The sequence below is a fragment of the Hylobates moloch genome, unplaced genomic scaffold, assembly GCF_009828535.3.
Source record: "Hylobates moloch isolate HMO894 unplaced genomic scaffold, HMol_V3 SCAFFOLD_3, whole genome shotgun sequence".
In the NCBI taxonomy this organism is placed as follows: domain Eukaryota; kingdom Metazoa; phylum Chordata; class Mammalia; order Primates; family Hylobatidae; genus Hylobates; species Hylobates moloch.
In genome coordinates, this window is record NW_026652278.1 from 85,063,541 (window position 1) to 85,090,704 (window position 27,164).

The window sequence follows — 27,164 nt, forward strand, 5'->3', positions numbered from 1 at the left end:
TCAAGTGATCCACTCGCCTTGGACTCCCAAAGTGCTTGGATTACAGGCATGAGCCACTGTGCTGGCCTAGCTGTACACTTTAAATTGGTGAATTTTATGTTATATGAATTATATCTCAATAAAGATATTTCCGAAAACTAAAAACAAAAGACCACCTTAGGGCTGATGGGAGAGGGAGACAGAGGACCCGTGGTGTGACCCCCAGGGTGCAGCTACTAGCAAATGTGGGGTCCACTATCCCTTTCCTCTGAGGTAGGCATTGGGGGCTATACCCTCCCCAGGCTCTAGCCCTGGAACCTGGAGTGGAGACAGGAGCTCTTGGACCTGAACTGGCCTTGCTACAGACGCAAGTCAGGGTGGTGCTTCCTCAGTGCCCTCTCACGGCGAGTCCCCCATAGGGATAGGGATGTGGTGCAATCATAGTGACTTGTTTGTAGTTCTGAAAAGCACTTGCCCCTGTCTTGTTGAGTTACTGCTGTGATTCCCACTTAATAGGGGAACCTGAGCCAGAGATGCCAAGGGGCTTGAACAAGGTCAGATGTATATTTGTGGAGGTTGAACGTGCTCAGCCTGGGGCTCTTCTTCCTGTCATTCTGTTCTTCATATACAAAATGCTCCCCTCTCTGCTGAGACAGGGAGGGGGATCACAGCAGGACCAGCCCTTCTAGTCTTTGCTTCTTGGCAAGGATGCAGATCATTACAACATCTGCTATGCAGGGATCCTACTGGACAAAGATGTGGTCATAGAGGTCACAGGCTGAGAATCAATGGAGACACGTGGTGCTCATCTGCTTATGAGGAAGATGCCATTTTCTTGCTTGGTCCACTGATGAGTGAGTGTTCTGGCCTATCTAATGATCTCTCTCCAGCTTTTTGTTTTTTGTTTTGTAGCCATGAGTGTTTGAGAACTTTACTAACCTAGGTAAGATCATAATTGTCCTGTAATGTTGCACACCAGCAGACACTCTCTTAACTGATGACAATCTCCAGGAAGCCTAGGTGCCTCAGAATTCCATCGCATCATGATGGAACTCCCAGCGCATCATGATGGAACTCCCAGCGCACACTCTAAGACACCTCCAAAAGGGTGCTCCCAACATACATCTCTGAAACACACCCAAAACAACACTCCACACTTGGGTTTACTGAAGTGTTTATTACATGGGATCTGACAGCTCTGACATCACACTTCCTGGTTTGCTTCTTGCGACCTGGTCATCCAGCTCTGCTGACTGGGGCTCTGAGGACAGAGCTACTCTGATGCACAAGAATGTCAGAGGCTGGCCATGTCTGTGCCATGGGGGTGTCTGTGGCCATTGCATTCCCCTTCCACAGATGACAGGGGAAAGACGCCTGGCTCCTCTGCACTTAGGCTCTTTCTGTGCACAGGGGACCTGCCTGAGACACCCGGCCCATCAGCCATGGGGCACCATCCTTGCCTACCACCTACCTATACCCATATCCCATATTGTTCACTCTTCCCTGACTGTAGACAGTCAGGTCCTGAGGTCCTGCCTTGATGGCAGCTGAAGAAGCAGCTCTGCGGCTCTTACCATCGAGGGCTTGCAGGAATGTCTTGATTAGCCATTTGTCATTTGATTGGTGAGACCTGGGCTACTGCAGGAAGCGCTCTGCTTATCTGCTTATCAGCAACACCTGCTGCATTTAGGCCCCAAACTGATACTAGCTTCTGGTTGGCCATTATTTTCATACCTTTGTAAAATATCCTGCAGGGAACACTGATACGTGTGCAAGCACAAACACAAGTTTCTCATTAGACTGTAGAGTGTGCGCTCTAAGGCTCGTTCTACAGAGCTTGGCGTTAGCCCCCACAGGGACTGAGAAGCCACAGGACTCTTCCTCCTGACTGCTCCATCACTGCAGTTGCCATGAAGAATGGTGTGTCTGCTCTTCCTGGCAACAGCCTCATGGACCCGACAGCAATTTTTAGAAGTAAAGCCTATATTGTAAAGCCTTTACAGATTTACAAAGGAATATCTGATTCAGATGTCTTTGTTCCTTCTGGGTTAACTGTCACTTCCGTGGCCCCATGGCAGAGAACTTGCCTGCATGCCCACTTCCTCATATCCTCCCATTTTCCCTCCTCTTTTTCCCCCCTCACTTCCTTTCATTTTGAAGAAATTTATATTTATCACCTATTCTGCTACGAGGTGCCTAAACATGGCACTGCCACTTCTCTGTGCTGTGCCACCCCTGGGCAGCCTCTGTGGTCCTGCACACAGCAGACATTGCCTTCTGGGCCCTGGCATTCACTGCTTTCAGTTTGCGTCATCAACTTGGAATCTTGGAAAGGCCGTGTGGTAAGGAGGCTGGAAGTCTCCAGCCATGTTTCTGGATTGAGCTTTGCTCATCTGGCCTGGCTTTCCCACAGTGAGCACAGAGTGGCATTGTTTCCCTGAGCAGCTCAGCCCCAGCCCTAGAGCATGCAGAGAATGCGGCCCACGGCCCGGCTGCTCCCACCAGAGGCCTGCAGCCTCCCCTCCCGACCCTGAGCAGTCTCGGTTTGTCAAGACCCATGGCCACCTTCTCCTGCCTTAGAGATGCTTAAGTTGCTGACACTTCCCTGGGCCTTCAGAGATAGGTGGACCATAGGTTCCTCACTGAGTGCTGGGCCCTGGGTCAGGAGTATGAAAAGCCCAGAGGCTTTTGCTGGGCAGACATCCTCTGTCCCTTCTGGGCTGAGTCAATGGCACCTGCAGCCTTATGCACAGTGGCAGTGATGGTCTCGTTGGGAAAGCAAAAAGGGTTCCCCACCTGTGGCCAGGAGGAAGGAGCTTGTGCTGGCTTGAGGTGGTGTGAGCCTTGTTTGTGCCTCCCTCGAGGCCTCTGCAGAAATGCTGGCCAGTCACACCTCCTGATGGCCTCAGGGGCCCAGCCAGTGTGGGGGTGTCTCGTTACCCCTTGAAAAGCTGACCCGAGAAGACCCTGAAACTCCAGGGAGGGCCACTGAGCTAGGTAGACCCCTCACTGAGCGTCCTCCAGGCTGGAGCAAGTGCTCAGAACAGGCCAGTGGCTGTAAGAGATGACAGGAAGAGCGGGACCTGGGGAGGGGGAATGATGGGTGTCGTGTCAGAGGTGGTCTCCTCTGGCTCACTGTCCCCATCATCCAGACCTTCGGCGAGGGAGGGGACGATGCGGACCACGTTGTCTTCAAAGTGCACCTGCTTCTTCTTGGCCAGGGAGTCGGCTGGCTCCAGGCTCAGCTCCATCAGGGTGTTGGGGGGCTGGAGGGCACTGGGCTTCTTGGTCCCCTTCAGGATACTCTTCATGTGGATGAAAAGGGAGCTGGGCCCCTCCTTGAGGGCCTCATGGAAGGTGTAGGTTTGCTCTGTGTCCCCAGAGCCGGTGGTGCTCACAGCGCTGCTGGAGGGGTCTGTGTACTGCTCTGGGGAGGCCAGCACCTCCGGGGCAGCTTTCCTCTTCTTCCGCTTGCTCAGAAGGAAGTAGGCCAGGCCGGTGATGATGAGCATGGAGCCTGGAAAAGAGCCAGAGGTCAGGGCTACAGATGAGTCGCGGAAAAAATCCAGAGCCCTTGCAAGCATGTTGTGCAGCAGGGCCCCGGCAACCCGGCACTGTGTGGCCATTCACAGGCCCCTGTGGCCCTGGCCCTCTTGCCTGGCTTGTCCTCACACCCCACATCAGATTTGGGGGTCCACTTGGAGGCTGGGACGGGGATGCTAAATGGCAGGAAGGATGGAGGCTCTGCTTTTCAACGTGGTCTCCCTGGAGGGCTGTCTTCCCTGTATTGTAGATGGGTTCATGAGGAGGGGGCACAGTTTTCACAGATAGGGAGCAGAGAGGAGACGGACACTAGCAGAAAAGGTCATGGATGAAACTGAAGAGGTGGGAGCAAGAAATCCTGGGTTCTGTGATCAGAAACCAGCTGGCCAGTGGTGTGCACCTAGTGAAGTGGAAGTAGGAGATGAAGCTGTGAAGATTTTCTGGGGTCCCACCCTGAAGTGCCTTTCAACACAGGCTGAATGAGTAGGCACTGGGGAGATTCAGAAGGGTTTGGGCAGGGAAGTGGCCATGTCACACCCTTTGGAGGCTCAGACCACACATGGTCAGTGGGAGGAAAGGTGAGTTCCCCTTTGCGGTTCCACTTCTGGACGGCTCTGTGAAGGAAGGATGCACTTCTTGGGACATTCCTGCCATTTGGTCAGCATGGAGGATGTCTGGCATTCCCGTGATTCCTTATGTCCACCCTCTAGGTCAGAGAGGGCAGTGGGGTAGGTAAGGTCCCTGGAGCCACCACTGGAGCTAGACTTGGAGGGGCTCAGCTCCTCCTGCTCAGAGTCCACCTGTGCTGGGGCTGCATATCTCTACCCCTGTGCTCTTACCTGGAATGGTCACGTGCCAGACCAGGACCGGGTGGAGGAAGCAGGCCACCGACAGCAGCAGGTAGGCCAGGAACTTCTGGAAGCAGCCCAGCCAGTGGGCTTTCTCCCTTACTCTGTCTGCCAGGGACCCTGGTTGACACCTGGTGAGAGGGAGTCCAGGTTACCATAATGTGTCTCAGGAAAACCCCGGCAAGACCAGATGCCATGGAGTCTGGGCCGGGCCCTGCTGTGGGCATGCTCTGCAGTGGGCCTTGGCTGAACAGGAAGCCCTAGCAGTCCTTGGTGTGGGTTCCACAATGAGTGGATTTTCCTGAGTCCCTCTAGAGGGTCCACAAGTTTTTGGAAGGCTGCCCAGACCTGTTTTTCTGGTCGAGGGGGAAGCAAGTTAAATGTTCTCAGGATGCTGCATGAGTTAGTGAGGAAGACAGCTGGAGGCTCAGGGCTCACTGCGAAGTCTGCACTAATGCAGAGAAAGTGTGCAGTTCGGGAGCCACCTGCCTGGGACAGTTGTGCTTGTAGTGGACTGCACAAGAGGCCTGGCCAGGTGAGTGAGCAGGCTGGCACCCAGCTGTGCCCTGTTCACCCAGCCTTGCCCTGTTCACCCAGCCTTGCCTAGGCACAGTACAGTGTTGGCCCAGAAGGGCTTCTTTTCTAACTGTATACACAGGGAGCACACATAGCCCTGGCAGAAGCCTGATGCTGAGCAGCTTCCTTCAGGGGCGCTGCCTCCATGTTTCACAGGGGGCAAGTGCCTGCCTTTAGACCCAGCACCTTCATCCTCTGAATTGGCCTAGAGCTGGGGCTCTACACAGCCGCATCCTGCCCCTCTAGCTTTGAGGGAGTGCTCAGGCTGTCCAGGTGGCCCAAAGCACTGCTCTTATGCTCAGCCGGCTGGACTGCCATGGCTCACTGGTGCCCCCTGGTGCCCATTCCTGCGTGTGTATGGTGGCAGGGTGCGGTAGACTTCACCCAGGGTCCATTCCTCCCCAGCCTTCTCCCCAGCTGAAGTTCCAAGCACGCCTTGGCAGTGGAGTTCAGCAGAAAGTGGAAAGCTTTCTGCCTTAGGGCTGGTGAGCCTGAGAGGCAGCCAGTGGCCTCACAAGGTGCTGGGACAGCTGGATCTGAAGACTGGCTCTCTCACTGACCACCCAGGGACCAGTGTCTAGGTTCTGAGAGCCACAGTCCTTGGTCTCATCCATAACAGCTTCCACATATTGAGCATAGGCTGGGAAGCAGCAAGGGCCTCACGAGATCCTGCAGGGTCTGCACTCTTGCCCCACGAAAGGGTGTAGAGGCGTACCGCCCCTGACTTGCCCCCTGGCCCTAGGAAGAGACAGAGCCAGTTCCCAATCCCAGGTCTACTCACTCCCAGCTGGGCCTTCCGCAGGGTCCTCACCCCATGGCAGATGGCTCAGACACTGGGGCCCAGTGACTGGCTGCTCCTGGTGAGGGGGAGCTGGACTTTTCTGGGGATTCTGGGCAAGGACAGGCCCTGAATGAATGTGCCGGTTGGTTCTCTTGGTTGGGGCCAGGGCAAAGAAGGCAATGGAGCCCCGTAGGCCTGTGCCCACCTCCAGGCCAGGCTGGCTGTACCTCGTTGGGAGGCTCCTGTCCACGGTGGCTTCAGGAGCAGGACATCCCCTGGTTGTGGGCTCTTGGGTGGAGACATCTGTGGTGTCTGGGGCTGGGGTGGACAATGGAGGGGTCTCTCTGGAGACTACTTACTGGAAGCAGATGGCCAGCAGCTGAGCCACAAAGTAGGCCCCTTCGCATATGGAGACAGCGGCTCCTGTAAACCTGTAGATGGAGACAGGTGAGGGAGGCTGGCGCCTCTGTCTTCCTTTGCTTTCCTGAGGGCTGTCTTCTCACACGTGGCCTCCTGACATCACATCTACAGCCAGTGGACTGACCTGGATTCCCCCAGACAACATTCACCACGGGCTGTCTCCAGGCCACGGCCTGTTCCAGACTGGGCCGTGCTGGGGAGAGGTGGGGTCTGGGGTTCAGAGATGGGTGGGGAGGGCACCGTGGTCAGCAGGTGACATGGCCTTCATCTGGCACCCTGTGTGACACTGGCAGGCACGTCCTTCTACCTGCTGGTCACCAGAATGGACACCCACTGCCTGTGTTCCAGCCTTAAACCTGGACCTGTTCTTGACCCTTTCCTTCTTCCTTTTCCTATTGTCCAGTCACCAGGAGCTGTTGATTACATTCCTTCAATACCTGCCAAATCGCTCCTGTTCTCTGACCTCATGGGCATTGCCTGGGTTCAGGCCTTGCCCCCCCAGACCCCTGCACCAGCTCCACTTCCTCACTTACCCCAGCCCTATCTCCTGCTCCCCCACTGTGTCACTCTGCGCTGCCTGACACCTGAATCTGATCATGTTCCTCCTGATATAGGATGCCTCAAAGGCTCCTCGTGTTCCCAGTGTGGTCCAGGGACGCTGCAATCAGCATCTCCTGAAGAATGTAGAATTCATGGCTCCCAGGCCACCCCTAGACTCACATCAGAATCCTTGGAAATGGAATATGTACTTACGGAGGGTCTCACTGCCTATCCTCCATGTTCCCTTGACAACACAAGAAGCTATCAGGTGCCACAGGGCTTTTGCACAAGTGAGCTCTTCCTGGAAGGCCTTCCCCTTCCCTCTCCGGTCTGTCTGGTGACCTCCTCTTACTCCTCCATGTGGTACCATATGACCAGAGTCACCAGTCTGTGAACTCCCAGAGGGCGTTCCCTGTCTAATTCTTCCATACAGCCCAGGCTCACAGTGGGTTGGGCTTATTGGGTTCCATTAATGAGCATTGCAATAAATGAAGGAATGAAAGTGGATAGTGTTGTGCAGAAGGTGGCTTGGGGTCAGGGTTTCCTCGGAGCCATGGGTGTTTCTAGATTGTGTGATCACAGGTGAGAGGTGTGACCTTTCTGTGTCTCAGTTTCCTCAGCTGTGAACTGGGGTTATTATAGTGCATCAACAGTAAAACTGTTCTAAGAATTAAAAGATATTGTAAAGCACTTAGGTCCATGCTTGGCACACAGTGATTATTTCAATTCTAGTTATCATTTCTCTCTGCCTGTGATTAGTTAGATCATTTAGTGATCTCCACTCCTCTCACTCTCTATGCCTCCCAGTGTCAGCCTAACTCTTACCCCTTGGTTTTAAAATGATAATAACTAACATTTACGTAACGATTGCTATGGGCCAGGCATAGTTCTAAAGGCCTTACAAATATCAACTCATTTAGTCCTTGCAACAATTTTATAATAAACACTATATTATATTATAATAAACGCTATAATTACTGTCAGTTTACAGATGAGGAAACTAAGGCACAGAACGGTTTGCCCCATCACCAATGGCCCCTTATCAGTAGCACGGGGAAGATCAGAACCCAGCACTCGGGCTCCAGAGCTTGTGTGCCTAACAGGCACATCAAGACATGTGCTTTGCAAAATAATTGCCACTGCCTTTTTCTATGCCCTGGGACAGAGGGGTATATCAAGGCTTGGGGAATAAAGCGACTCATTCAGACTTCCTGTCTGGTGCTATTGAGTGGTAGGGAGGGACAGACAGGGCAGGTACTGAGTGCTGATCCTGCGGGTGTTAGAGAGCAGGGCACAGCGAGGGGCAGGGGACCCCAGGCTGGACTGGACCTCCCAGAGACCACATGGGCATAGGGTCCCCTCAAAACAGAGACAAAACAGGGTTCTGGGCAGAAGGCAGCCTGCATTCACCTGCCGTGGCCTGACCTGAGAGTTAGGGACCCACCGGAGGCTGGAAGGCCAGCCTGCTTCTGGATCCCAGGGCAATGGTGCACAGTGGCTAGGGACATGGTCAGTTAGACATGGAGGGTGTTCAGAACCAGGAGAAGTCACTGCCAGCCAGCAGGGGCTCCAGGCTCAGGGCACAATTGCCAGGGTGGAATGCCAGGAAGGAGTGTCAGGCATTGGGCAGGTGGAAATGGGTGGAAGGTGCTTGGGCACCCAACAGAATGAGTGAAGCTTGGAGGCGAGGCCATGCTGGTGAGTTTGAAAAAGAGTCAGAAGCCCCTGGCTGTACATAAGTGGCAAGAAGTGAGGCAGAGGCCAGAATATGGTACAGGGTGTGGACCAGAGGTGGTGGAAGCCCTTGAAGGTTGTCAGAGAGATCTGTGTGTCTAGATGGCAGTGTGGAAATGGGCTCGGAGGTTGGACTGCATCTGGGAGATGGCAGGTGTGAGCCCCCAAACACAGCAAGGGGCCTGCCCTGAGGTGGGAGAGTGGAAGCTAAGAGCACAGGTCAGCTGCCACCTGAAGGTGGAGGTGGATCCTGAGGAGGGAGGGGAGTGGAGGTCACAGCCTGGTGGACCCTGTAGGCAGAACAGGACATTTGTGGGGCAGCCTGGCAAATTGTTATCTATTGCTTCTCAGTTCAGTAAGCTCTTCAGGATTTGGGGGGTTAGAACACAGAGCCTTCCTATATCATTAGGAAGAAACTGCTAGAAGCCCCTCAGGATGGGGCTGCAGAGATGCTGGGGCAGAGACCCAGGTTCTTCTAATACCCTGGGACACCACTGCACAGGATCACCTTCCTGCCAGGACACGTTTACAGAGGTAGCTGGTAGTGGAGAAGAAAAGACATTGTCTGGGGAACAAAAGGGTCTTGGGTTTGAATCTGGATCCTGCTGTTCATGAGCTTGGTGACGTGAGCTAACCTGCTTACTCTTTCTGAATTTTCTCATCTGTAAAACTAGGCCAATATGCCCTTCTCCTACAGTGCTGTGAAAGTTAAATAACAATGCAATTAAGACATTTAACTGTGTTTGGCATGTAGAGAAGCTCAAATATATATTCCTTTGACCTGATTCCCCATTCTCTAAACAAGAGCTCAATTAATATTTGCTGAATAAATAAATGATTGATGAGATGCATGGATGGGTGGGTGTATGGATGAGTAGGTGGATGGATGGATGGATGGATAGGTGGGTGGATGGATGGATGGATGGATAGATGTATGGATGGGTAAATGAATAGATAGATAGATGGGTAGATAGATAGATAGACGGGTGGGTGTATGGATGGATGGGTGAGTGAATGGATGAATAGATGGATGGGTGAATAAATGGATAGGTGGGTGGATGGATGGATGGTTGAGTGTATGGGTAGTTGGATGGATGGATGGATGTGTAGGTGCATAGATGGATGGATAAGCAGGTGGATGGATAGATGAGTGGCTGGCTGGATGAATTGGAAGATAGAGGGATAAATGGGTGGGTGGATGGGTGAATGGGTGTGTGTATGTATATATGCATATATGGGTAGATGGATGGATGGGTGGGTGGATGGATAAATAGATGGGTGGGCAAATAGATGGATAGGTGAGTGGATAGGTAGATGGATGGATAGATGGATGGATGGGCAGGTGGATGAAGAGGTGGGTGGGTAGATGGATAGGTAGCTGGATGGATGGGTAGATGGAGGGATAGATGGATAAGTGGATGGGTAGATGGGTGAATAGATTGGTGGGTGAGTGGATGGATGGGTGGGTTGATGAATGGATGGGCAGATGGATGGATAGATGGGTGACTGGCTGGATGAACTGGTGGATGGATGGATGGGTGGGTAGAAAGGGTAATTCATTGATTTATGGGATGGTCTGCACAAACCAGGAGCTATTCTAGAGCCCCCCTCAACTACCTTCACCCCTGAGATAGGATGGAATTCGCATGGGAAGGGGACTGCTCTGAGTTATTCTGAGTATAAAGATGTAGGGTGAATTGAGCAGAACTTCCAGGTCAAAAGTGGCACGTGCACACATACTCACAGCAGATAGAAAGCCAGGCTTTTGAACTGGCCCTGGAGGAAGGTCTCAGTGCCCACGCCGATCAACACTAAGGGGCAAGAGGAGAAGGAAGAGTGGGCCTGGTGCTCTATACCACAGCACTGCCCTGTTGAGGGTACCTTGGCTGTGGAGTGTGTTTTCTTTCGGGGGACTGACAGCCAAGGTAGGTTCTTCTCTTCATGACACAGGCAGCTGTGACCAGCAAGGTGCAAGAGAGCAGGAAGCCTCCTGGATTGCTCCCTGGAACTCCAGGCAGAGGCCCAGAGGTCTTCTGATTAAGCTTCCCCAGAGCAGCCACCCTTAGTGCCCCCAGCGACTGCCCACACTAATGTGCTACCAGCCCCTTGGTTCACAGCTGTTCTGTCACGTGCTGGGGCCCACCCCAGTGTGTGCTGTGTGTCTAGCTTCAGTGTTTGGCTGTGGATGGGTCCTGCCCCAGCCCTGTTCTCTTGCTTGGGTCACCAGTTGCTGTTGTGTGGCCTTGGTCTTGCTTGCTGAGGGGTGGCTGCAGGTCACACTCATTGCTCATTGCTTTGGACCCAGTGCTGATTAAACCCCTGGGCTTTTGCTCTGACAAGGAAATGTTACTCAACTTCAGCTCTCCTCCTCCCCTTTCTTGGCAGTTGGTGCTGACCTTTCATTTGTCATAGGTGAATTTCATCTCGGACCTGCCTTTCCAGACTTGCTGTCTCTGGGTGCTCTCCTCACAGGGATTTGCTTGCTCCCATGGCTTCCCACAACCAGCACAGCACTGACCCTTGGAGTCCCCAATAGAAACATTCCAGGGGCAGTGCATCGGCCTGCTGACCAGAAGTCTTTCTGTTCCTAACTGATTACACTGCTGACTCTATTTCTCTCTGGGCTCTGATGATGCCCCTGCTGTGTGCTGAAGGGTGGCTTCATCCTCTCTTCCTCCCAGTCAAAGATGGTGGGCTGGGCTGTCGTCCCTGGCTGCCTGGGGGTGGCGCAGCTTCCCTGCTGCTTGTGGCGCAGCTTCCTGGCTTCTGGTGCTTCCTCTCTTCCCTGGTAGAGACATTGTGTGGGCTTTCATCGCTTGGTGTCTCAAGCTGACGGGGGCCCTTCGTCCAATGCTGAAACGCCTCTTCTAGAGAGCAGGGAAGAGCCTTGCACTGAAGCTACCAGCACTCCACCCCTCGATTCCGGGGGTGGGGGGTGGGATGGGTAATCATGAAGATACGGGGCAGGGGAAAGGGGACAGAGCACTTGGATCTAGGCAGGCAAGAAGAGGCGGTTATGTTTTCTGAGTGATGGATGGAGGGCTCTGGGGCTCCGCTGTGCTTCATGGGCGACTGCCCACATTAACGTGCCACCAGTCCCTTGGTTCACCAGAGGCAGACACCGAGTCTCCCACCCTCTCCAGGTTCCAGCTGCCCTGCTGGCTCACCTGGGGCGAGGACAGATGATGCTAGTGGGCCACATCCCCCTGCAGTGCCAGCCTAACTGAAGAGTCCAAACTTACAGAGCACTTCAGAGCTTCCACATCATGTTGCACACATCCCGGCCCTTCCAGCAGGCCCGTGGCACAGGAGTCCCACTCTCTCCATTTTACAGAGGAGGACAGTGAGGCTCAGTGGCCTGTGTGGTTCACTCAAGGATACATGCTGGACACTGAGGGCCTAGAGACCAGGTGGAGGCAGCCAGCTCTAGGTGGTGCGCGGTTTCCTGCTACCCACTGCCTGCCAGCATGCGTGCATGCCTGTGTGGACACGCGTGTGCGTGCATGTGTGGACACGTGTGTGTGTGCATGTGTGGACACGCGTGTGCGTGCATGTGTGGACACGTGTGTGTGTGCATGTGTGGACACGTGTGTGTGGGTAGGCTTGTGAGTGCATGTGTGAGTGTATGTGTGTGTACATGTGTGAGTGTGTGAGTATATGTGCATATGTGAGTATATATGTGAGTGTGTGAGTGTATGTGTGTGTATGTGGGTGTGTATGTAAGTGCATGTGTGAATGTATGTGTGAATGTGAGTGTATGTGAGTATATGTGTGCATGTGAGTGTGTGTGTGAATGTGCCTGTGTGAATATGTGAGTGTGAGTATATATGTGTGTGTGAATGTGCCTGTGTGAATATGTGAGTGTGAGTATATATGTGTGTGTGAATGTGCCTGTGTGAATATGTGAGTGTGAGTATATATGTGTGCGTGTGTGTGTGTAAGTGTGTATGTGTGTGAATGTGCATGTGTGAATATGTGAGTGTATGTGAGTATATGTGTGTTGTGCAGGCAAATGGCCATTTATTTGGTTTTTGCCATGTCCTATTCTCAGCACCCAGCATTCATTTGCTTTTTTAATCATTGCAGCAGTCCTATGAGAAGGTACTCTTGTTATCCCCAGTTTACATAGAGGAAACTGAGGCACACAGAATGTAAGTCAAACCAACCAACCAACCACGGATGGAGGCCCAGGTCAGATCCTGAGTTTCAGTCTCTCATTTCCCAGTTCATAGCACAGTCACCCAATCTCTCTGAGTCTCAGTTTCCTCATTATATTTCCTGCACACACTGGTCATGAGGACCGTAGGGAGCTAACTGATACCAAACGTGTCATGGGTGCTCAGTGAATCACTGGCTGGGGAAGAAGTGCTTCCTGCCCTGGGCCTGGGAAGGGGTGTTTGACTCCAGGCTGATGCCTGCGTTGAGCACTCTGTAGGGCAGGCATGGGCTCCACTCACATGGCATGTCATGTTGGCCAATTTGCAGGGCCTTGGGGCAGATGACCAGCAGATGGCAGGAAAGGGTCTTGGGAACTCAGCTTCTTTCCTGACCTGCACCCGTTTGGCATGTGGAGAGCTATTTTGATGGCTTTTGTTTTGTACTCTTTAGACAAACAGAGGGTCAGCGGTCAGAGGGGCATTTGAGGAACACTGTAGAGACAGTGCTGGTTTGCAAAAAAAAAAAAAAAAAAAATCAAAAAATGGCAACAGAGAAATGAGAGCCAGATGGAAATCCCAGTTCTCTGTGTTATTACACACAAGCGGCAAGTACTTAACTCATCCAAGCTGTGTTTTCTCATCTGTGGAAGGGGCAGAATAAGTTACAACTCACAGAGTCATTGTTTGGACTGGAGAAAATTGCTTGGATTGGAGTCTGAAATGCACGGCTTAGTGCCTGATAGATGTCAGGTGATCAATGCAAAGAGGCGACTCCTTCCCCCCAGCTTGGCCCTGACAGCTTTGCCAGTGTCCAGTCAGCCACTTTGTACTAAGGGGCATGGGGTCACTCCCACAAGCTCCCTCCCAACCATAGCCAGCGGGATTCTGCCTGCCAAGACTGAGGGATGCCAGTTGGCAGGAGGAGGAGAGTGTGGGGAGCCAGGAGTATGGCTCCTCAATTTACCCAAGGCGGAAGAGGATCAGTGGGGCGCTCATGGGAGGCTGTAAAGCCCTTTGATATCCAGGCCAACGGGTCACCACTTTCTGCTCAATCCTCCCACTTTTGGGGTTCGTGTTCCTGGATGCAGAGCATGCCAGGTTGAAACAACACGGACAGAGTCCCTCCTCTGTCCCCTGCTCTGTTTGCCTCTGGTCTTGATGTTCAGGCAGCTCTGCTGGGAGCGGCAGGCCCACCCTCCTTGGGGAGTGGCTCCTGGCCACTTCTCCGAGGCCCACCTGGTCTTCTGTGGTTACCGGTTGGGCCAGGCACTAGGCTCATGGCTGGGGTATGCTTAGTCCAGCAGGAGAGATGTGATGTGGACTGAGAGAAGTGCATTCAGCGAGGGCAGTGACCCAGGCTGGACGAGGGACTCACCCAGGAGTTCTGGGGCCAGACAGGAGGGGCCACTCGTGGGACTATCGGGGAAGATGAATAAAGATGAAGGTAGAGTAGACTAGGAAAGCAGCAGGAATACATCTGTGCAGATGGAGGGGCCAGGCACTGCAGGGTGTGGGGGCCCCTAACAGCAGAAGCAGGGGTACAGTGGGGGGCAATGGGCAGTGCATGTGGATCAAGGTGACTGTGGGGTTCTTAAATATTGGGCTCTGCAGCGTAAGCAGAAGGGACTCGTGTTTAGATTGGTATTTCAGAAAGCTCCCTGACCCCGTGAAGATGGTGAGAGACTTCGGTGATATTTGGTGGTGGCTGAGGGACAGAGACCAGCTCCAGGTGCTCCTGGCCACTCCCTCTCCCAGCACAGGGTATCTGCTAGTTTCTTTGTTGACTTGGGCTTGAAGCACAGTTCTGGCTGTGGCTCCTGGTGGTGTGGTGCAGGTGGCTTTGCTGTCCAGTGGCAAGGCAAGGTGCTTGGCATAGAGACCCAGGAGAGTGGAGGGTCTGTTCTGTCTGGGGACCCAGAGAAGGAGGCTTCCCAGGCATAAAGCAGAAGGCATGCCCTGCCATTGCATGTTGATGTTTGGACTTTATCTGGGCAGTAGGGGGGCAGAGGTGTGGGCTGGCCAGGAGGTGTCTGGGATTGGAAGCTTCCTGGGCATGTCAGCCCTGTTGCCTCTCACCCAGGTGCCACCACACACCATGTAGACAGTAGGCCCTCTCCGTACGTCTTGTTTCATCTGCACATCTCCCAAGTGGGAACTGCCAACTCTAAGGTCTCCCGGTTTTCTCAGCGATGTGCTGGCTGCCATCTCTCAGGAAAGTTGGCTAAGAATGGTTTTGCTGTGAAGACACACCTGCTAATCCCTGAGGAGTAAGACTGACATATTGTGAGGAAGCCCAAGCCAGCCTTGTAGAGAGACTTCTAAAAAGAGAGAGGGAGAAATGAGAGTGAGAGAGAGAAAGAGAGAAAGGATGAGAAACAGAGAGAGAGAAAGAAAAAGAGAGAGAGAGAGAGAGGCACAACAACCCCAGCTGGTTCAGCGTTGCACAGGACAAATGATGGAAGAAGTTATCTTTGACATTCCAGTTCCAGCAGATGTGACACAGACTGGAAGTGATGGACCCAGACAACAATCAGAACCAAAGCACCAGATGAGCCACCTCAGCCACGTGAGCCATGCCAGCCACCCTACCTGTGACCCCACCTGTGGCCCAGTCATCATGGAGCAGAGGTGAGCCGCCTCCACCGCGTTCTGCCAGAATTTCCGAATCACAATGTTTTGAGTATAATCAAATGACTGTAGTCTTAACATCACTACGTTTTGTAGTGGGCTGTTATGCAGCCATGCAAGGGTAACTGGAAAAGCAGCTTATTCAGGCATCTAGCCACCTGAGGTTTTTGGCGTAGAAGTCTCTGTGTCTGGCCTGACTCCTTAGAGTAAACATTATATTCTGACTCCTCAGGAGTAAGCATTTCTGGGTCCTGCAGCACCTGCCCTATAGCCTTGGAGATTCAGGCTCCTAGGAATAGGGATGGTGTCTGGGGACTTCCACTGGGTCATGGAATCCTATTGGTGGTTTTATAACTTAAGACTTCATAGAGGATCTGTGGAGGAGAACCCTGTATCATCCAAAGCAGGTCCCTCCCACAGTTGCCTTTTGCAAACATTCTCAGTAGAAAAATTGAAGAAAGCAAGAAGTGAGATTCCTTGCTGCAGGAATTTCGTGAACCGTATCCAACACTCACCCCAGAGAGCCATGTTGGGCCTGGCTGTGGAAGCTTCTAGCCTGGTGTGCTGACTGGACTGTACTGGGAACAAAATATTTTTGGAAGGTATCACAGTTCCACATGACATAGATATAGGACCCCAAAGTGTTTTCACCCAGGGCCTGGAGTTTCCCAAAAGTTTTTTTTTCCAGGGGACTGGTCTCCAGAATTGGCAGGAGGTGAACATGAAGTGTGGCCTGAAATTTAGTGGGGGCTTGAATGAAGAATGGGGTTGGCACAGGTAAGAAGGAGCTCCTCTCCAGTCTGCTGAGCATCTGTTCCCGGAGACTGCACAGGTGGGCCCCCGCCCTCTCAAAGGCCTCACTTCAACCTGTGGATGAGGACGGCCCACTCCTTGTTTTGTGGACCTTAGGTTTCTGCCAGGTTTCAGATTTAGGCGGGGCTCTCTGTTAAACACAAAGAAGTTATGGCACCCGGAGAACTAGGAGCAGGGTAGGCCCAGAAAGACACCAGGGCTCAAAATTAAGGAGGCACACCTCCTAAAATTACAGAGGTGCTCGTTCATTAGGAGGCGTTCTCCCTAAAACTAAGAAGATATTTGCCATCAAATTAAGGAGGTGTTCTAAAATGAAGGAAGTGCTCCTCTTAAAATTAAGGGGGTACTTATTGTAAAATTAAGTTGGCCTCATTGTAATTTAATGTGGCCCTCAGTCTAAGCCCAAGGTGGCACTCCCTCCCTCAGGGGCAGTGTAGGCCCTTCCCTGGCCCTGAGAGTGGTAGCTCTGGCACTGGCATCTAGAGATTTGGGAGGCCCAGGGTCTGCGGGCTTCTAGCTCCTCTTGGAATTTAGCCTGCGCTCTGGCCTTCCATCCTTCTCACAGGGCAGTGGGGCTGGTGTCTTGGAAGCTCTGCCTTCACAGGGTGCTAGTCCAGTGTGGAAGTGGTTGGCCTGAATCAGCAACTCACTGGAACAGATACCCCCAGGGCATTACCCTGAGCTGGGACCAATGACTGAAGAGCTGATCTTTGGATTTAGCTGATCAATGATCAGGAGCCAATCAATGGAGACGAACAATGGGACAAAGGCCCTGCTACCCGCAGAATCAGAGCCTTATGACACCAAATTCTCTACAAGAAATAATTGCCCTGAGACGTGCTTCAGTCTGGCTGTGCTGTCTTTCCCGCCCAGGTGGAGGGGCACGGGAACACTGAACAGCACTGCTTGACACCGCCATTAGTGGCCTTTGAGTCCTTCCATCCCTCCCTATTATCCCACCTCAGGCTCCCTAGCTACTCTCACCCCAGCCCAACAGAGGTACCTTATGCCCACTCCAGAACAGCTCACCCCACGCCTCTGTCTCACTCCCTGCATGATCCCAGGAAGTGCCTTGCATTGCACCTTGATGTAGCCATTCTTGGACAAGCCTGGCCTCTCTCATCTTGTTAGCTCCTTCCCTCCAGTCTCTGTCCCTCCTGTCTGGGCCAGATCCAACCTTGGTACAAGAACTTTCTTCTCTCAGGGTCCAGGGCTTGCTTCTGTGTTGCTTTCCTGAACTGTTTGTTGTAGTTCAGGCTTAGCAGAGATCAGAGATCCTGGGCCAAGGGCCTGTGGTACAGCCCTGGGCAGGGCAGCCACTGTGTGAGTATTCTTCTCATCCTGGAGCTCTGGTCTCAGCATGGGTGGACGAAAGCTAGGAGGGGGCTGCACCGGAGCAGAAAGAATACGAGGCCTGCGTCAGAAAAGCCGAGTCCTGCATCCTCAGGAAAGTGATTAACTCTTTGGTCTGCATCTTCTTCTGGAAAATTGGGAAAATAAAAACATGCAAAAAGGTGCCCAACACTGCTCAGTCTAAGTAAATGAGAGTGTTGCACAAATGCAGATGATGGCTAGGAAAGCTATTATAAGAGGCAGGCAGTTCCCATCAGTATTCTCCAGTGGAAGGAGAGGGTTTATTCTCATCCTTTGCTCCCATTAACACACTTGTGGGTTTTTTTGTGGCCAAAAAGCTGTTCCCTGTGCACCGATGTTGTTTGTTGTTCACTAATTTACTTTGAGGTCCCTTCTCAAAGCCCAGTTGGGATGTAAGTGACCCAAACTCCCATCTATCTCTACATCTCTTGTGTTAGCCCTCCATAACCCTGCTAGGGACCCCACGGGGCTCAGGCCAGCATGTTCCTGAGGCTGGGGCCATCTGTGGGGCTGCCTACTGAGGGGATATTCCCCTGGCCTCAGGCTGCTGCTGCTTTTGCCATAGGGCTGACCTCATGATCCACAGTTGCTTACCTGTTCTGACTCCATGGGTTGAATTGTGACATATGTCTTGCATTCATTGTGATGCCCTTGGTGGCAACATGGGATGCTTCACAGTCATCAGGCCACACTAACCTTGGCACTGGATGCCCTGGGCATTGGATGAGAATTTTGTACTCACTGGGGCAGCCTCAGAACCCACCATGTATGTTTATTGCTTCTTTTCATTCTCATCTCCTGCTGGACTCAGGGTCTCCAAGGACACCTCAGGGAAAGATGCTCCAGGCTGATGACAATGGGCGTGGATGGTCCAGGAGAGGTGGTCACCGCCAGGGTAGAGGTGAAAAGCTAGATTTGTACCATTTCCAAGACTACAGAGTTGCTGGAAACAGTTGCTGTGAATTCACTGGGACAGTAAGGTAGTAGCCACAGGCTTCTTAGCTCAGAAGTTGTGGCAAACAGTAAGCATGGTGGGGAGGTTTACCTATGTGTGGAGATCAGTTCAGCTGACATACATGAGCCAGGGTTCAGAGACAGTGTGGGAAAAGGGAAGGATTTCATGGCAGATATTTCTGGACATTCAGTTGGAAGAGACTTCAGATTGAGTTCCTATTGAAACTGTATTGCAATTTGGGAGAGAACTGATGTCTTAACGATATTGAGCCTTCTGACCCATCAACAAGATACATCTCCATTCATTTAGATTTTCTTTGTTATCTCTCAGCAATGTTTTCTAGTTTCTAGTGTAGTTTGTTTTACATCTTTTGTCAGATTTATCCCTAAATATTTCAGATTTTCAATGCTATTGTAAATTGTATTTTTAAAGATTTCATTTTCTAATTGTTTGTTGCTAATGTATGGAAATACAGTTGATTATTATATATTAAGCTTGTCTTCTGCAATGTTGCTATTTCCTCCATTAGCTCAAGTAGGTTTTTGGGTAGATTCTATTAGATTTTCTATAGATGATAACATCATCTGTGAATAAAATTTTTCTTTTTCCTGGACAATCTGTATGCATTTTGTTTCTGCTTCTTGCACTGGCTAGAACCTCCAGTACAATGCTGACTGGACGTGGTAGAGTGGACACCCTTGCCTTGTTCCTAATCTTAGGAGGAAGCACCTGGTCTTTTACATTTAAGTAGATGTATGTTTTCTGTAATGACCTCTTAAGGTTGAGGGAGTTTCCTTCTGTTACTAGTTTGCTGATGATAGCTTTATTTTAATCATAAAAGAATGTTGGATTTTGTTTAAAACTTTGTGTCTATTTAGATGATAATATGGTTTTTCTTTTTTAGTTTTTAAATATGATGTCTTAGTCCATTTCAGCTGCTATAACCAAATTCCATATACTGGGTAACTTATAGACAACAGAAATTTATTTCCTACAGTTCTGGAGGCTGGGAAGTACAAGATCAAGCTGCTGGCAGATTTGGTATCTGAGGGACCCCTTGCTTATAGAAAACTGTCTTCTCACTGTTACCACACATTGTATGATAGAAGGGCCTAGGGAGCTCTCTCAGATCTCTTTTATAAGGGCACTATTTCCATTCAGAGAAGGCCCTACCTCCTAATACAATCATCTTGGGTGTTTGGATTTCCACATATGAATTTGGCTGGGGGGACACAAACATTTAGTCCATAACACTTGGTAAGTTACATCAATTGATTTTTCAAATATTAAAACAACCTTGCATTTCTGAGATGAACTCCACTTGATTATGATATATCATTCTTTCAATATATTTGTATTTGTTAAAACTTTGCTTAGAATTTCTGCATCTATACTGAAAAGAATATTAGTCTATAGTTTTCTTGTAATATCTTTGGTTTTGGTACCCACATAAATACTAATTTTATAGAATGAGTTGAGAAGTATTCCCTCCTTTCAAATTTCTGGAAAAGTTTGTGTGGAATAGAAATTTCTTCCTTAAGTGTTGGTAGAATTCACCTGTGAGGCCATCTGTGCTGATACCCCACTCTTTGGTGATGAGGAAGGACTCTGCAGACCCACATGGTTCATTGGCACTATTGAGGATAGTGTCTCCCACGTAGAATAGCATCTCCCTTGTAAGGACCCTGATATGGTTTGGCTGTGTTCCCATCCAGATCTCATTTTGAATTCCCACCTGTTGTGGGAGGGACTGGCAGGAGGTAATTGAATCATGGGGGCAAGTTTTTCATGTGTTGTTCTCATGATAGCAAATAAGCCTCAAGAGATCTGACGGTTTTAAAAAGAGGAATTCCCCCACACAAGCTGTCTCTCCTTGCCTGCTGCCATCCATGTAAGACGTGACTTGCTCCTCCTGGCCTTCTACCACGATTGTGAGGCTTCCTCAGCCACATGGAACTCGAAGTCCAATTAAACCTCTTTCTTTTGTAAATTGCCCAGTCTTGGGCATGTCTTTATCAGCAGTGTGAAAACAAACTTATACAGGCCCACAGGAGAAATTTCTTCCAGGTCTCAATGTCAGGGAGAACCGAGGTATTCACTTCCTATTCCTTCTCAGTGTTTGGGGAGAATGCATCTGCTCACTCATCCACATGGCAGGTTTCCAGAAAGCATTGTCCATGCCCCCATTGTTCTCTGTCCATTCCACACACACCAGGCTTCTTCATCTGACCATTACCTGGCCTCCTGGGGGGCTTCCTGAGCCCCTTCTTCACAGTGTCAGCCACTTATGTCAGACAACATTTCTTTTTGTTCACAGCCCTCTTCAGAAGGCTGAATAGAACCCAGGACAATCTTGAAAGAGCTGTCATCCCATGAGAAATAAAACAAGGCTGCCATCTTTCCTCTGGTTGGTTTACTATATGTGGCGTAGAAATAGCCAAGTTCCTGTGGGCTGATCTTCACAACCCAAGCTCAGAATGTGATGGGAAATGTTTCCCAGTATAATGCTCTTTACAGTGTAGCCCCTTCCTCCTTCCAGCCTCATAAGTCACATACTGCTTTGCTTCTTTCCTCGGATCTTCCTTCTTCTTCCTTCCAACAAAAGGAGCCAATAACTCATGGTACACAGTTCCATGCCTTGCATGTTCCTCTAAAATTAGCCCATGCTGAGTGAGAATCTATGTGCCAGGCAGCTTGCTACTTTAGCCATTGTTTCATTGAGCCCTCACAACTCCAGAGGGTAGATACAGTGGTTGTCCCAGGACACAGACCCACCTCCCAAACACTACGCTGCAGTGCTTGGTGCTCGAATGTGCACTTACTAGTTTGCTTCTCTGTCCAGCCCATGCGCTCCCACAGGGCAAGTTCTTGCCATTCTAATCCATGTGTCTACACTGCATGACTGGGGACTCAGCAACAGTTTGCCAAGTACATGAAACCTAATTGAAGTTTCAGATTTCTTGTTATAAATCTAGAAGCAAGGCACAGGCACAAAGTTGTGAAAAAAGAAATGTTTGAACCAAATCCTATTGCCTTTCGGTGGTAGGTGGGGGGAACAGAGGGAGGCAGATTCCATTTACTTGTGGAGCCAATTGTAACAGAAAAGGAAAACAGTCAACATTCACTTGGAAGGTCTGAAAATGCAATGTGGGCTCACTTGGGTGATAAATCTCTTGTGAGGCATTGGAGTATGTGACGTTTTCTTAAACAGCAGGAGGTGGTCATGGGGAAATATATGTAAGAGGGGTGAAATCAGCATGGAGAGCCCAATATGGCTGCTTCAGAAGCATTTGTTTTCCTGAAGGCTTTGAACAGGGCTAAGGTCAAACTATGCATTTGCTGTATCCTTTAAAATATAATGAGAACAGCTGGGTTTTAAATACTTCTTTTCTCCTAATCTACATTAATAAGCCAATGCTCTAACTGTGTGGGAAGCATGGGAGCAGTTGAAAATGTGGCCGTGTCCATTATATAGAGAAACAGGTTAATGGGCCAAAACCTGGAACAAAATAAAACCCCTCAGTGATCCCAGGTTGATCCCAAGCACTCAATTTGTGAGAAATAGCCTGACAAGCAGAGTTCGCTCAGAATGGCTCTGCCTCCATCCCCTCATGCCCTGCTGGCTCTGCCATGCCCTTTGCTTTGGAGCTGCCATAACACAGCCCTGTGTTTGGGCAGAGTGGAGTTCCAACACCAGATCTCTGTCTCCTGGCCATGTGACCTCTGCCAGTGTTTTGAGCTTCAGTTTCCTCATTTGTAAAATGGGACTGAGCCCAGCACTCCAGCCTCTCAGGCATTTGTGGGGCTGGAGCGAGACAGTGACCGTAATGCATGCAGTCAGTCCTGCACCTCTGGACCCATCAAGGCAAGCCCTACTGTGATAGTTCCCTCTGGAAATGTGTGCAGATTTGTCTGTCCCCAGATAGTTTCCAGGAGCAGGTTTGGCTAGAGAAGGTCATGGTGGTGCTGGTTAAAGCATGTGTGGCAATCTTGAGATAGAGAATGGATAGCTGCAATGAATATTGGTGTCTTGAGATTTAGAAAGTGTTTGGTGACCCTTCACTATGTGCTTCAGTGTACCTGTGTCCTCACCATGACCCCACCTGCCTGATCAGAACTGACCAAGGGCAGGAGCATGATGGTAGAGGATGGGGAAGTTATGATCAAGCCTCTCTTGCTCTCCTCTGTGTGTTTTGCATCCTGCATCTTGGGGTCATCAAAATACTATGAGACATGCTTTTTAATCCTGATTCAGGTGGAGGAAATAGCGATTAGGAGTGGGGTCTCAGGAGCAGACCATCATCAGGTGGAACTTTGTCTTCTTGCTTCCTAGTGTGAGACCCTGAGCAAGATGCTTCACTCCATCAGGCCTTGGTTTCCCTTCCTGTACAGTGGGTATGAGGATGAACATGATGATGCTTCCAATGACAGGAGGATGAAATGTGATACTGCATTTAAAATACGTAGTGCAAAGCTTGGGCTTTGCGTATTATTTGAGTAAATACTCAAATGATCATGTTAATTCTCAGCAACCCCTGCTCTGGGCAGAGGCTGGAAGAGTGAAATTCAGCCCTGGAGATGGGGCAGTGGGGCCTCAAGCTGGAGCCTCTTTGCTCTGAGGGAAATTGGGAGGCCTTGCTCAAGTGCCCAGAGACATTTTCTGAGCAAGCCTCTTTTGGGGAAGCCCATGCACATCTCTGTGTGAGGACACAGCCTGAGGGGAGGGCTTTCTCTACAAGGCGGGGCCCAGGGACATGTCTCCCCTTCCCTCCACACCCAGCCTGGACGGCCTGAGAGGTGCCTCCTCTGCCCCACAAAGAGGGCTCTTCCCATGCTCTTCCTGGCCACCTCAGCAGGAGCTGGGGAGTGGCGAGAGAGTTATTCAAGATTCCCCTGAGGTTAAAGGGTAAGAGGATGACTGAAGTTCAAAGGGAAGCCAACCCTGCCTTCCTAGCCTGCAACTGGGACCAATGCTGTGGGACAGGTCCTTTCTCATCTCACAGAAGAGGAATGCCCTGGACCACTGTGCTCCAGGCTCAGTTAAACCCATTTCCCAGGACCCCTTTCCTGCCATTTGGTCTGTGCTGAGAACCTGTCACAGGGCTGAGCCTCCTCTGGGGCCTGAGTCTCGCACTCAGGACATCTACCTTGTCTCCAGTGGACACGGGGAGAACCTGCTTTGAGGGATGGACAGGCGGGAGCCCTGGCATCCGCACAGGGGGATGTGGAGTGCTCACAGCCTGTGCGCCATTTCCCAACTGTGTCTGCTTCCATGGGCAGCAATGGATGCCGCGTCTCAGCAACTGAGGCACTTAGACATCACAGGGGCGCATGCATGCACATGGACCCATGGGCGCCTGCCCCCCACCCCCACATCCCGAGCCAGGGAGGTGATGCAAATGAACCCGGGGTAAACAATGCGGGAGTGGTCTGTGATGTCCTGGAAACCACATGACTGCTCCAGAAGGAGGGAATTTTCTAATTTTAGAAACACTTCCACCCAGGTGCAACTACCCAAGGCCTGTTTATCCCAATTTGGTGGTGGCAATGATCCGTCTGTGCTCTACGACCCCTCATGATGTGGGGCTGGACACTGAGGTGGGGCAAGAATGGTCTGTGGGACTTCGAGGAATCCTAAGGAGTCTTCATCCAAAGGCTGTGGCTTCATCTACAGTCATAGGGCCTTGACATGCTGGCAGAGGCACCCACCAGATGCCCTCAGTGCCTTTGACAGCCCTGATCCTGTCTGCAGGGGGTCCAGGGAAGAGGCTGCTAATGAGAGGCTGTAGCCTCTTAGCAGCTGCCTGGTCCCCGCAGGTGACACTCTGAGTGCCCTTGGGTCACATGTCTTCCTAGCTTTTGAGAAATCCACACTCCCTACCTCCCTAGGGTTTCTGCAAAGTGAGGCCCTCTATTTCCGGTCTTATTTCCTCTCTAGCAGCAGTGCCCTTGTAAATGAAGCCTGGATTTCTCAACAGAGGATTTCAACAAAAAAGAGGCTTAGGAGAATAAGGAATTTGCAAATCTTATGTACTGGAAATAGGCCAGGAGTTCAGCGATGCTGGAAGAAACTCGAGATTTGCCCAAGAACACCAAACCCTTTTCTCTAGCCTCCCACTTGCTCCCAGCACTCTAGAAAGCCCAAGCAAGATCATTTGAAAGCCTGGCCATTAGAAGGGAGCTCATGGCTATTTTTAGTCTGAATCTCCTATCAAAACCAAGAGGGAGGCCCATTCTCAGCATTAACAGCAGTCCTTGTGCAGAGATAAAGGCTGTGGTTAAGACGAGCCCTATGTGCGCGCGCATGGGAGTGTCAGGGGCTGCAGACTCTTCCGGTGACTGAGATAAATCAGACTGTTAAACTGTCTCTAGCTAATCCATTAGAAGCATAGTTTAATACATCTTAGAACAGCCTCTCGACAGGAGGTGGGCCTCAGCTCTGGGTGGAGTGTGGCTGGGGAAACTGGGATTCTTGGCATTTTACAGATTTGGAAACCAAAGCCTAGAGGGAGCAGGGTGGACTCAGATCAACAGACACGGAAACCTATTTAGGGTGGCCTTCCTCTCCCCAGGATGGCTTGTTTGCTCGTTGGGGATCTTGGCCATCATTCCCTTATGTGTAGATGACAACATGGTTCTGAAAGTGGCTGGATCTGGCTCCTCCATCAGTGCCTCCACTCAGAGCCTCAGCAGAGCAATTCTGAACCTCCTCCTGCTGCCTACTCTGGAAGACAGGGAAGGTTTTGGCCAGAGCCCTGGCCTTTGTGAAAGTTGAAGGACCAGGGCTCCAGGCTGGCTGTCCCTCTGACATGCAGCATGACCTTGGGCAAGGTCACCACCCGCATTTGAGCTCAGGTGCCCCATCCTGTAGCAGGAGGGGTGGGGTTAAACCATCCAGCAGCCCTTCATGATCTAACTCACGGCCTAGTTGCTTTAAGAGCCCATTGGCCAGCTCATGGTTGAACCCAGCCCAGTGCTCCTGAAATGACCCAGCTTCCCATTGAGGTCTGGAGTGTGTCATGGGGGCTTCTGCTGAGAGGTTTTCGTCCTCAGTTCCACTTAGCCATGCTCAGTTCCTGCATCCTTAATCTGTCCAAACACCTGGCCAGCAGGTCCAGCATCTCCATCATGCAGATCAGAAAGTGCAAGCCTCAGAGGGGTCAGGGGCTTCCCAAGGTCATATATCACGCAGGTGACTGGACTGGGGCAGGAACCAGCACTATGTGATTTTGACCTAGGAGAACTTTCCCATTTGGCAAGACCTGTGGGTAAGCTTTTGCCCAGTGGTGGGGAAGGGCTTTGATAGAGGGTGTGTCTCTTCTTTGTCCCCAAGGGACAATGTGGCTCAGAGTTAAGGGCTCAGAATTCTGCCTGTTTACTTTCCCAAAACAGATCCTGGCCCTGTAGGGGGAATGGGGCTAAGGGTCAGGCCTGCCCTGGGGAAGTGAGCAGGCAGGGCTCAGGATGGTGGCTGTGGGCTCTGCTCTAACAGTCTGCCCTCCTGGCCAGTTGAGCAGCCCTGTGATTCTGCTGGGTGAGGGAGGAGCCCAGCATCTCTGGGAAGCATCTCTGCTACTAAGACCACAGTGCATTCCTGCAGTCAGACCTCAGAGAGGGGTCTGGGTTCCTACAGGGTGTTCTGTTAACAGGGTCCAGCACGGGCCTGAGGGAAGCCTGTGATCTCCATGTCCAGCCGAGCTCAGCCTGTCCCCCCAGGGCAGAGCTGCTCATGACTGGGAATTCTCTCTCCATGAGGTAGGGCTATGGTTTGAGTAAAGCAGGATGAGCTCAGTTGACCTTTTGTAGCTACACAGTGAGGCCCAGCCCTTTCTACCTTCACCTTCTGTCTCCACCTCCATCTCATGACAACTCTGAGTAGGTGGGGTGAACCCCTGGAATCATTTTGCAGATGAGGATCTGGAGGCTTCCCAAGGTCACAGGGAGGGTGAGTTGCCAAGCAAAGATCCAGCACCCAGCCCTATGGTCCCTGGCACTAGGCTCACCCCACTGCACCTGCTGCTGCTCTACAGAGCAGCGTTTCTGGGGGTCTTGGGAAAAAAATGGAAGCACCAGAAGTGGCCAGATGTGCCTGCTGTCTCTCGGCCACCTCCCACCCCTCAGGCAGCCCTATCTGCGGTGCCAGTGTACAAGGATCAGCAGCCAGGAGGCGGGGTCTTACCTGCAGCAGTGGTGATGCCCAGGAGCCGGCAGGTGTATTCCAGCCCAGTCCAGAACACCTGGAGCTTCATGGTGCCAGGGGTGAGGACAAAGTCCTGGCAGGGCGGGCAGCAAAGTCTCTGGCCCTGAGATGCTCCCGAACACTCTTGTGTAGGTAGGAGGCTGTGGCTGCTGGCTTGGGGCCCCTGCACACTGGGGCCCTGCCTTCCCAAACCAGTCCTGGCCACTGCAGCCTGGCCGAGGTGTGAATAGGGCTCACCTTCCCTGCTCTCAGCCCGTGCCCTTGCCAGGCACTCAGCTTAATCATTACCTTGGAAGAATGCTCCCGCTGCTCACACAACCCTAGCCTGGGCTGGAGCTGCTCAGCCCAGCCGCCTGAGATCGGCGATTAGGGCTGGGCTGGAGGCAGTCTGGAGCTGGCAATTAACCGTTTCTGGCTGGGAGGAGGGAGCCGAGGAGTAGGCCAGGCCCTTCCTTACCAGGCCATGCCTAGAAAGTCACACCTGGATTTCACACTTGCTGGGGGCCTGGAGTGTCAGGCTCTGGAGGGGACAGTGCTCTTGCAGGTCTGTGCTTGTGTGCATATGGGAGAGAGGAGTGTGTCTTTAAATCACCAGTAGAAACAACTTTTGAAATCC

The 27,164-nt window shown here is 51.4% G+C and overlaps 1 protein-coding gene across 7 annotated transcripts; it reads right to left on the reverse strand.

Moving 5' to 3' along the window:
• Positions 1-1,136: 1,136 nt before the first annotated feature.
• Positions 1,137-26,597, reverse strand: TMEM72 (transmembrane protein 72). Of its 7 annotated transcripts, XM_058435795.1 has the most exons (7): positions 17,049-17,886; positions 15,722-15,784; positions 15,180-15,227; positions 10,166-10,232; positions 6,087-6,158; positions 4,362-4,501; positions 1,137-3,496 (listed from the first exon to the last, which is right to left on the reverse strand). In XM_058435795.1, exons 1-7 carry the CDS (start codon positions 17,140-17,142, stop codon positions 3,018-3,020), a joined length of 963 nt encoding a protein of 320 aa, XP_058291778.1. In that variant the 5' UTR covers positions 17,143-17,886; the 3' UTR covers positions 1,137-3,017. The 7 variants fall into 7 exon arrangements, with proteins under 7 accessions (XP_058291778.1, XP_058291780.1, XP_058291782.1 ...); XM_058435797.1 differs by lacking the exon at positions 15,180-15,227 and having other exon boundaries at positions 1,148-3,496; positions 17,103-17,886; XM_058435799.1 differs by lacking the exon at positions 15,180-15,227 and having other exon boundaries at positions 1,148-3,496; positions 15,722-15,779.
• Between the last annotated feature and the right edge of the window lie 567 nt (positions 26,598-27,164).

Excerpts from the sequence above, each read along its gene's own strand:
- TMEM72 (XM_058435795.1), bottom strand. The coding sequence starts at position 17,142 with ATGAGAGAGGCCAGGCTTGTCCAAGAATGGCTACATCAAGGTGCAATG. Across the intron at positions 4,502-6,086 it reads CTGCTGGCCATCTGCTTCCA|GTGTCAACCAGGGTCCCTGG; the intron begins GTAAGTAGTCTC and ends CCCTCTCACCAG. Across the intron at positions 3,497-4,361 it reads CTGGCACGTGACCATTCCAG|GCTCCATGCTCATCATCACC; the intron begins GTAAGAGCACAG and ends GCTCTTTTCCAG.